At 37.6% G+C, this 10,731-nt stretch overlaps 3 protein-coding genes and 1 non-coding gene across 4 annotated transcripts; all 4 read right to left on the reverse strand.

Moving 5' to 3' along the window:
- Positions 1-881: 881 nt before the first annotated feature.
- LOC105393093 (transcription elongation regulator 1) lies at positions 882-1,768 on the reverse strand. The gene is made up of 2 exons (XM_011564823.3): positions 1,619-1,768; positions 882-1,502 (listed from the first exon to the last, which is right to left on the reverse strand). Exons 1-2 carry the CDS (start codon positions 1,686-1,688, stop codon positions 1,000-1,002), a joined length of 573 nt encoding a protein of 190 aa, XP_011563125.3. The 5' UTR covers positions 1,689-1,768; the 3' UTR covers positions 882-999.
- Positions 1,769-3,228: 1,460 nt separating this feature from the next.
- LOC105393635 (hornerin) lies at positions 3,229-4,796 on the reverse strand. Its single transcript, XM_011565433.3, has 2 exons — positions 4,642-4,796; positions 3,229-4,540 (listed from the first exon to the last, which is right to left on the reverse strand). The coding sequence occupies exons 1-2, from the start codon at positions 4,715-4,717 to the stop codon at positions 3,336-3,338; spliced, it is 1,281 nt and encodes a 426-aa protein (XP_011563735.3). The 5' UTR covers positions 4,718-4,796; the 3' UTR covers positions 3,229-3,335.
- A 3,488-nt stretch (positions 4,797-8,284) lies between these two features.
- Positions 8,285-9,132, reverse strand: LOC119692453 (34 kDa spicule matrix protein). Its single transcript, XM_038113202.2, has 2 exons — positions 8,974-9,132; positions 8,285-8,778 (listed from the first exon to the last, which is right to left on the reverse strand). Exons 1-2 carry the CDS (start codon positions 9,038-9,040, stop codon positions 8,354-8,356), a joined length of 492 nt encoding a protein of 163 aa, XP_037969130.2. The 5' UTR covers positions 9,041-9,132; the 3' UTR covers positions 8,285-8,353.
- A 1,413-nt stretch (positions 9,133-10,545) lies between these two features.
- On the reverse strand, positions 10,546-10,618 carry Trnaf-gaa. The gene has a single exon. It is a non-coding gene; the product is annotated as a tRNA-Phe (tRNA).
- Between the last annotated feature and the right edge of the window lie 113 nt (positions 10,619-10,731).

A 10,731-nucleotide genomic window follows, 5' to 3' on the forward strand; every position in this document is an offset into this window, starting at 1 on the left:
TGTTGTTTCGTCATAAACTAATAATGTCCGGAAGTGCCTTGCAAAATTTCTGTTTCCGCTGGAATTCCCAATATTAAAAGCGTTTGCATAATTATTGTTAATAAATCTGATAAAATAAGGAATATTGCCGGTATTAGGTCAAGAAGGATTTGCGTGGGCGTAAGTAGCCTGAAGTACCTCTAAAAGCTATGCTATAATGTGATGTTTAAATGTTTGGATGGAATAAACAAAACCTTACATTGATTTATATGTGTTAATAACAGATAGGTTTTAATTCAGATATTGAAATTCGTTACAAAAATATACGTAGGTACCTCCAATTATTAACAATGTCTGAGCCTAATTATCCCTAATGAATCCTAATTTTGAAGTTGGTCAGCATACGCCATAACATCTTTCGGTAAGTAATATTTCTTTACAATATAAGCAAGGTATAATGTTAAAACTTATGCCAGTTTTTCTGTTTATTTTGTTGCCAGTTAGCTAAACTTAGCTAAGCTGCCAGTGGACGACATGCAAATAAACTGTTAACCTTGGTTGATGCCAAGCCATGCGTCGTGAACTTGAACTGGCCAGTTTGGCCAAAAGCCTCACTCTAATTTATGACTTCGTAATGAATGGTTAGTCTCAGAACCATTCCGTAACTCGGACAGTAGGTTACTCTTTAGGGGGGCTATTGAAAGCTCTCTGTACACAGGCCGGGTCATTCTCTTTATGCGATTTTTTGCCAGCAAATAGTGAATGCGATTGCAATTTGATTAGTCCATTGTTTGATTGAGACCGATGTTTCTTATGTCCGTTTGTAGACCGAACTCAAATCACAATGTTTTATAAACATCACTGAATAAATAAATACATTTTATTTAATGATACAACCTTAATATGGATTTATTTTTTATTATTTACAGGTCTTAACATACTCAACACATATAAACATATATTTCGAAATATTCATATACAAACAAACACTATCTTATAAGACGGCAGAGACAACGTCCTTTAATTCTTTTCCGGGGTTCTCGCAATAGCTATCGCGATGGCTGATCCTGAGTCACTTCGAGAGTTGCTGACGGCGGAGTTGCCCTGCTGGCCACAGTTGCTGCAAGGCTGCTGAGGAGGCCCTTGCTGGAGTTGAGCCGGTCTTCCTTGTGCCTGGGACTCTTCCTGCATTGGTCCCGGATATTGTAGCCCTTGGGATTGCAACTGAGATTGCTGCTGGGTTTGAGACTGAGATTGGGCTTGAGATTGCGCCTGAGATTGCATTTGAGATTGTGCCTGAGATTGCGCCTGAGACTGAGCTTGAGATTGTGCCTGTCCTTGTCCTTGATGGTTCTGGAAGTCCTGGTCGAAGCCGTGGTGGTGATGGTAGTGTCTCCAGTAAGGAGGGGGTGGGGGTGGCCAGAAGGGCCGTGGTGGCGGCGGCGGCGGCGGCGGCGGCGGGTAGAAATGTGGAGAGCAGTCGTTGTTATAGTGCGGTGACCTCTTTATCCGTTGAACAGCATCTGTAATGTAGCCGTAGGTATTTACCAGAAGTTAAAAGAAAATATACATGATATTTAGTATGTAAATGTATATTTAAACTACTAAGGTATACTTATTTCTATCACCGTATACACACCTCGAAATCTTCCTTCCGAACTCCCGGCGTACGCAACTATCAAAGCTATGACCAGAGTGCCGCGCCACATTTTGTCGATAGCGGTTATGATTCTCTTTATCAAATGTTACATGTTATAAAGCAGCATTGAGTAAATATTGGAATACCACAAATACCCCAATATATTTAACATGTAAGGTGATAATTTGTTTAGCAAGTAGACCTAGTTGTCGTCATAATAAAGTTGGTTCAGGTGATTCCCAGTAAACTTAGGTTTTCCTGTGTTTGGATAGTCTTGCGGTTACCCAAATGATGTAATTTTTGTAAACTTAATTATTGAGCGGTCTTGTGAAACCAATGACATTGAAAAAACCCAATGGCATATTGTAAATACTTATTAATTACTTATCAACTTTATTCCTAACTCCATGTAAAAGTGTATTGCGTTGCTGTCGTCAAAGAACATCATTATGTACTTCACTCACGAGAAGGCTGTCATCCTCATCCTAGGGCGTCAACTAGAGGACGTCATTTTACATAGTTTATTTTCTCTCAAAATATACAACTCTAACAAATTCGTCGTGCAGACCAAATCATTCGTGTAGTTTTGAATGTTGGTATAGTTATGTTTCATAACTTCTAGATGAATAGTCTTCTGTAGTTACCGAAGCAGTCTTTAGAGGGTGGAAAGTGGTTTTGCTAGTGCCTATTATTTACCTATACATACAATATCTTTATTGACCCACAATAGTTGTGTACATTGAATTTCCTATATACCTACTCGTATATGACATAGTGCTGTGACGCTTCTACTTTGGCCCAGCAGTAGAAATCATGAGTCTTCGCCTATTTAGTTCATTTCATGTTCTCGACGAAATATCATTTATTTTCTTTGTACAGAAACAATGGGTCTAACTGCACATTATTTTAGTTGTAGCTTAATGAATAATGCAGCAGCTTTTCACAAAAAAACACTCTAGTGCAACATCAGCTGCATTATGTACCTACCCAACCCACCAATGAGTTAAGTATTTAGTTTAGGTTACCAATATAAATATCCTAACATAATCTAATGCCTACCCACTACGTTAATTAAAGAATTTAAAAGCTATGTACGTGTGTGTATACTTAATTGCATTGTGTCATTTGATAGTAAATACTAAAGACTCGTGATCCCGTAAGTGATGTGTCTACTTTGTACATACATACTAAGGTATGTACTATGTACGCTGTACGTACGTATTTGCACGAATCGCATTAATATATATTTTTTAATTATAAATATCATCACTAAGCATCTTTATTATTAGGCATGCTGTGTTTATTCTTAAGTAGGTAGTGTATTTAGCCCTATTATTTAAAAGTATTTGTGAATGTACCTAATACACTATCTGTGAACAAACCTTATAATAAATAAATAAATCATAGATGCTGCGAATACTGCCCAATGGTAAACGGATATTTAGAACAGGGTACACTCGCTTCAGAACCCAAAAAAATTCATTCAAAATAACTTTCAGGAGAGGAAGTTTACCTACCTACATTTCAAACATGTACGTTTTAGTATTAGGGTTTACATACAGTATGTGTTGTATTTGTATACCTACTTAAAATGAATAAACAAAACCGTATTGATTTTAAATAAAGATTTATTATGAATCGGTACTTAGTACTTATACTTATCAAATAGATAACAAACAAATCTCTGAGGAATAAATATTATGAAAAAACAATAATTTTATCCACCAATAGATAAGGCGACCGCGTTTCCAGTGTGACTCCTGGCATTACTGAGTGCGTAGCTCCCACCCTGCCCGCACGAGGGGCACCCCGCCCCCCCGGCCCCCGCGGCGCCCCCGGCCTGTCTTGAAGTCTCCAGACCTTGCGACGCCAGGCTCAGAGCATCCTTCAGAGTGTCCTGATACCCTGAGTAGCCTTGTCCATTGGCAGTTGCACCATTAGCTCCGTGGGAGTAACCACCCGAGACCTGCTGCTGCTGCTGCTGTTGGTAGCCCTGATAACCCCCGTGGCCATATCCTGCTCCACTCGAATATCCCAAACCGCTCTGGCTATTGCTTCTACCGCTCTGGTAACCACTGCCTGAGTTAGCACCTGATTTGGTACCATAGCTTCTTACCAGTTGAGGGACTTGTGGTTTGGGACCAGCTTTTAGACTTGACACCTGGCTCACTTGACCATCCTGAGTGGAACTGGCTGCCCCAGCCGAGCCTTGGCTTAAATAGCCGCTTGAAGTTTGGGGTACTTCCTGGCCCATATCTCCTCGGTTAACTTGGGATGAATCGTGGTGGTATTGGCCTGAGGTCTGAGCAATTTTGTCTGAATTAGACTCGAAGTAAGTAGCATCATGTTTCGGGGTCTCAGATGGGACTTGGGGACGCAGGTCTGGCTTATTATCCTTTTGAATGTGAGGAGAGCCATAGCCGTGTGATTGGGGCAAGTTATTCAATTGAACTTGTTGCTGTTCATCATCTTTTGCTTTTACGTTCGAAGCGTCACTTTTACCGGACGAATGAGCAAAACTGCCACTTGAAATGGGCACTTGTGCACTGGTGTCTTCCTTTAAAGCCTTTGAATCTCCTTCCGAACCATCATTGGCTCCATGGCTTTCAGAACCGTAGTGATATTGGGTAACCTTAAACTTGTTTTCATCCTGGTCCTGTCTATTGTTATCTTGTTGCTGGGCTGCATAGTTTCCATTGGATTTATCAGCGGAAGCTAAGGAGAATGCCTCTCCCGCGGCCTGCGAGCCCCCGACCGCGGCGGCTGCTCCGCTGAACACCCCTTGCTGGGTGCCGTCAATGCTTCTTCCGTATCCACTCCAGTGTTGGGTCCTGAAGTACGGTGATGGAGGAGGCGGAGGCAGCAGCTGCGGCGAAGTCATGCCACAGGAGTAACATGGTGAGCGAGGCAACCGTTGCAAAACTGAAATAGGAATATAGAGTATTAGAACATGTATTATGATTATTCCATGTCTGCTAATGTAAATAGTAAAGACTACATTATGTACAATGTAAATTAAGTACCGTCTTGATTTATAACAGCACATTGCACAGTGATTGCTGTTAAAGATAGACAGAAAATTGCAATTTTGCCAGACATGTTTCGGGGTTGGGTACTATTTTCAGTATGACATAAATATTGATCTTCATCCGCTTAAATACGACCAAATAGCTCCAGTATCTTTGCTACCAACTAGCAACTAATTATTTGGGCAAACATTACAATTCTTACTCATAATTCGCACTTGAAGAAGAAGTTTAACTCTAGGGGATTTTTCCTATTATACTACGAGACACAGATAAGATGAGTTTTTATTTAGTGAACATGTATGTTCAAGAGTGCATTAAAAAAATACTATGAACTACTTACATAATGTTAGAAATTTGTACTTACCTACTTTGTTCGTACATTGATCTTTAATATGTACCTATACATAAGTACCTAGTTAAAAATGAGTCTGTAAATCTTCTAGAGTTTATATTATTACTGTGGTAAAAATATTAGCCTACCAGACTTTTTGTCAGTATTTAACTGCCACACAGGAATTAGTAACGTGCGATTACATTATCGTTGATAGTCGACCACTAAATTAACGGTAGTAGCGCTTTGGGCCAGCTCAACTAGAATATTCAGGGTGGTTCAATATTCAAGGTCCCTGTCACGTTGCATCGTCGGTCGTGGGAAACCCTATATGTACAGTTGATAAAGTTGATATGTCTCATGGGGAAGAACTTTCCACGCCCTCCACATGTTTATAAATAGTAGGTAAATTGGGTTTTTGTCAGTATTATATTTTATCTAACGCCTCAATATTCATGTTTTTCCCTAATGTTAGTTATTAGTTAATTTCCACTTCCAACTAGACCACACAGCCTATAAGTAATCCCTTGTTCTCTATTCAATCCTATTTTATGTATGAGTTTTGCGCTCGTTAGTGAAACCGAGGCGGTATGACATATACAGGGTGATTGGTAAGTCGATGTATTCCTTTAAATGGGTTGTAGTCGAAGAAATTTCCAGTCGATTGAACCCCATAATGCATTATCCGAAAGTCAACCATTTATGAGTTATTTAATATTTAAGTTTTTTTTAAATTTTGCCAAAATTTATGTTTAAAAGCAAAATATTTCAAAAACCAACGATTTTTTTAATACTTTTTTGATTGTTTTGCATTAATGACACCTTAGTCAACTAATCATAATCATTGATTACGTAATATTTAAATTAATTTAGACACAGTGCTTCAAAATAGATGAAACATTAAGAAAATTTTACGAAAGATGAAAATAAAAAAGGTAATTTAAAAAAGAATTTTATCTGACAATTTTTCAGGCACTACAGCTTAAAAACATAATCAATTTATAAGCTTTAAAATGACATATTCCAATCTAAAATCGATGAAGGTATGACCAAGATATAGCCAAAAGAACCGCATAGGCGGGCAAATCTCAGTAGGGAAACAAACAAGATTTTGTTCAAATTTTAAGGTAAAAAGTATTGTAACTGGACTTATGCGAACCGTTTACAAATTATTGTGTTCCAATAGTGTGGTTCCTCAAATGCGCTGATCTAGGACAATGTTTTTTCACCGAAATAATGCTTGTCCGATAACACGGTTAGCCGATTGTAATTTTCAATTATGATTGGTAAAACAAAATAATTCTTCACAACCCGGTTCCATAAAACTACTGTTCGACGACGGTTAATTCGCCGAAAACATGATTGGCCTACTGGCCAATGCTACTGCACGTGACAATAGCACTGTTTGACAATGATTGTTTTAAATTCAACGTGTCCAAACACTGTGCCAAATATTTTAGCTGAAAAGTTTCACCGAATAGTGTTATAGGAGATGCAATTTAGTGGTTAAACTGGGCAGTCGAAAAAGCATTCTATCTTTGAACCTATCGTCATCAAAAAGTACTTTCGGCTAACCGTGTTATCGGACAAGCATTATTTCGGTGAAGCAACCTTGTAGTCGATCTGTGCCTTTGAGGGACCGCGCTATCGGAGAACAATAATTAGGAAACGGTTCGGAGCTCTAAAAAGTCCAGTTATAAGACATTTTACCTTAAAATTTAAACAAAATGTAGTTTGTTTCCCTACTGAGATTTGCCCGCCTATGCGGTTGTTTTGGCTATATGTTGGTCATACCTTAATCGATTTTAGATTGGAATATGTCATTTTAAAGCTTATAAATTGATTATGTTTTTAAGCTGTAGTGCCTGAAAAATTGTCAGATAAAAATCTTTTTTAAATTATCTTTTTTATTTTCATCTTTCGTAAAATTTTCTTAATGTTTCATCTATTTTGAAGCACTGTGTCTAAATTAAGTTAAATATTACGCAATTAATGATTATGATTAGTTGACTAAGGTGTCACCAATGCAAAACAATCAAAAAAATATTTAAAAAATCGTTGGTTTTTGAAATATTTTGCTTTTAAACATAAATTTTGGCAAAATTTAAAAAAAAACTTAAATAACTCAGAAATGGTTGATTTTCGGATAATGCATTATGGGGTTCAATCGACTGGAAATGCCTTCGACTACAACCCATTTAAAGGAATACATTGACTTTCCAATCACCCTGTATAAATATTTTTTATATATAAATAATTAGCTGTTCCCGCGATCTTCGCTTCGCCTTAAAAAGTTTTTTCCGTGGGAATACCGGGATAAAAAGTAGCTTATAATGTTCTTTCTCAGGGTCTAGATCTAGACCATATGTATACCAAATTTCATTCAAATCCGTTAAGTAGTTTTGGCGTGAATGAGTAACAGACAGACAGACACAGTAACTTTCACATTTATAATATTATAGTTATTATAATTATAATAGGATAATATTCTAAGCCAATATGAGGATGACTCAGAACTACTCAGGGGGTCATTCTGAGCAACATTCTGGTCTACGAGTTTCAGAAATTTACGAAAAAAATATATGATTCTCCATAGGAAAGTTTTTTTTATCTTCGATAAGTGCAATATATTGACCGTAAGTTTTCTATTGATGTTTATTAATACTATCTATCTTCTATATAAATTGATGTTCGTTAGTCTGCTTAAAACTCGACTAGGGCAGGGTAGTGTAGGGTAGGGTAAGAGGCGGTATGAAGTTCGCCGGGCCAGCTAGTTATAAATAAATTCTGTACCCATAGCTTCTTACTAGGATCATGCAAAATATTTTCATAGATGACCCTAAACGCAAAGAACATAATACTTCTCTAAGCGGCACCCTAGACGATCAATTATATTGCGCAATATTGAAGATTGTGCAATATAATTGATCGTCTAGGGTTAATATTGAACATTGCACAAACGTCACGTCATTTGGATACAAAAGGCAATTCAATCTTATTGCACAATCAACATATTGCACAATATGATTGTAGGTCTAGGGTGCGCCTAACAAGGAGCCCTAACACCAATTTTCGGTAAAAAAAACTCAACTTCTTTTGTATGAATCTTTATCTGGTTACCATGACAGATAATAGAGTCCAACAATGCTAAATTTGCATCGGGAGAAAGGTCGGTAAACTTTAACTTACAATTAATAAACGTCTAACGTCTTCTAACTTCTATAACCGATTCCTGGTGATGGCACTTATTTCTGTTGCAATGTTATCGTTGTCAGACTCTACGATACTATAATAAAACTCCACAGATAATATCACAATACTATTTTATTTTATAAAAGTAGACAACACAGTCATCATTTAGGTATCATAAGCCACTTATTTTCCATTTCCGAAAGATCCAGAGCCAGCAGTGGCCAAGCCGCCGCCGCCGTTTCCTCTGCTGATGCTAATGCTCTTGGCGATGTTCAGGGAACCACCCTGGCCAAAACCAGGCTGTGGTCCTCCGAAACCCGGACGTGATCCTCCAAAGCCAGGCTGTGGTCCGCCAAAGCCAGGTCGTGGTCCTCCAAAGCCACCGCCGAAGCCGCCGTTATTGCCGAAGCCACCGTGGTTATCGAATCCACCGTTGTTACCAAACCCGCGAGGCCCGAATCCATGAGGCTGTCCGAACTGGGGTTGGTTATTGAACGGGGGGCGGGGGCCGAACTGCGGTTGGAAGGGACCACCGCCGAAGGTGCCAGACTGGGAGTTAGCCTGGGAGAACGAGCCGCCGCCGAATTGAGGAGACCTTGCTATACGGGCTGGAAAGATGAAACAAGTACAAGTAAGTTTATTTAAAATATAAAATTTTCCAAGTATTAGTGGCCAGATTAATGATCTTATAATTTACCAAATTACCAATTTCTTGTATTTTAAATAACCAAGGAACTAATGAGGAAATGTTCACAATCTGAGTGGTAATATTTGTATAATGTTAATAATACAAGTGATCTTACCTGAGCTTACTAAAGTTAAACAAACTGTGGCCACTACGGCAAACACGAGGACACTTATCCGACCCATTTTATGTAATTTTGTGGACCCGAATACTTCAGCACTGATGGATATCCTCACAACCTTTCAATATATACATCCGTATGGCCATTTGTTAATTTGCAGATAAGTGTGAATCGAAGTACAGTCAATGCTAATAATAGTTCAGGAATTACTCGTAAACATGAAATATATGTCCTTTGTTCAACCAAATAAGGCTTTAGATCCGAACTAGATGCTCCAATGTGGCTGATAGTACCTACTACAACGACCTCACATGTTCGAGGGTCGTCAATATTTGTTAAATAGGTGGTTGGGGATTTACGGAATAATAATGTGACTACAAGTACATAGAGGTACATTGAGATGTATTGTGACGATGTACAGTGAAACTATAAAGTCCTGAAATTAAATGAGGGCACTGCTATCTTTCATGTAGCAACCCTGTATAGCGAAACATAACTGACTTTGATACTTGAAATTGAAATTTTGCCTGTTAACTTCCTACCTATTTATGTATTTTAAAAACAACTTACCATCCACAAAAAAGCTCTTATACAAGCTAGAAGGTGTTAATATGAAGGCTATTAGTGAAGCCAATAAATATTTATTTAGATAACGTTATTACAACTGTATAAAAAACTGGATCTGTTGACGAAGGGCACACATAGTAAAGACATCAATTTCTCTTTTTGGACGGCCAGTTCTGTTTCTTCCAGGAGTTAGAAATATTCCATATTTTGCCCTCTTTGGCACGCTGGTCCGATATAACTATAAATTAAAATAAAAAAATCTTTTTGAGTTACACAATGCCCCCCAAAATCACACAGTGTGAATTTAGTAAGTAAACAAAAAATATATCTTTAAGTATCAAAATGTTAAGGTTTGACTCAACTGAAACCAGATGAAACCTACAATCAGTGGTATGTAAACAATGTTCGACTTGGGCTCTAAACCTAGGTTTATCGATAAATGAAGCGTTGGTACTAATAAAAAATGAGTTATTACAATTTGTACAATGCTACATACCCGTCATAGACGCTGTACGAGCGTAAACATCCTCCAAATTCGACAAAATGTGTCCAGCTTGATGTTCCGCTAAACATTGTATTACAACTCGATAAATAACTTCACTAGCTTGACTACGAATATTTTTCTTCATCTTCCTAATTGCAAAAAATCGTAAATAGTTGCTTTTATCTAGATAATCCTTATAATTAATAAGAAAATTCAAAAAAACAGCCAACCGCCTATTGACATAAACAATTGTTATGACTTTTATGTTTCTTTTCTAATGGTGCCAGGCTCCTGAAAATTTTAGTTCCTCATACATTAATTTCAGGACTTTATAGTTTCACTGTACATGTCCATGATTAAATACTCAATTCAACTACTCAACCAAAATTTTGCCCGTATCACCATATTATTATATAAATGTAAGTTTCAAGCTACATATGTTTCGTGACAAAAATATTTAAGAAATAACTAAGTATTTATAGATGGCCGATTTTATTTGGTATCGGATTAAAAAAACTTGCCGAAACCCGGGATTGAACCGGGGACCTTTAGATCTTCAGTCTAACGCTCTCCCAACTGAGCTATTTCGGCGATGACTCTTCAATTGAAATTTAATATCTCGATAACCTAATACAATAAAATTATGATTTTAATTATCATTAATGTTAATACATGCTGCACGTTTATAATTTTGTGCAGAGATA

Source organism: Plutella xylostella, chromosome 5, assembly GCF_932276165.1.
Source record: "Plutella xylostella chromosome 5, ilPluXylo3.1, whole genome shotgun sequence".
Classification (NCBI taxonomy): domain Eukaryota; kingdom Metazoa; phylum Arthropoda; class Insecta; order Lepidoptera; family Plutellidae; genus Plutella; species Plutella xylostella.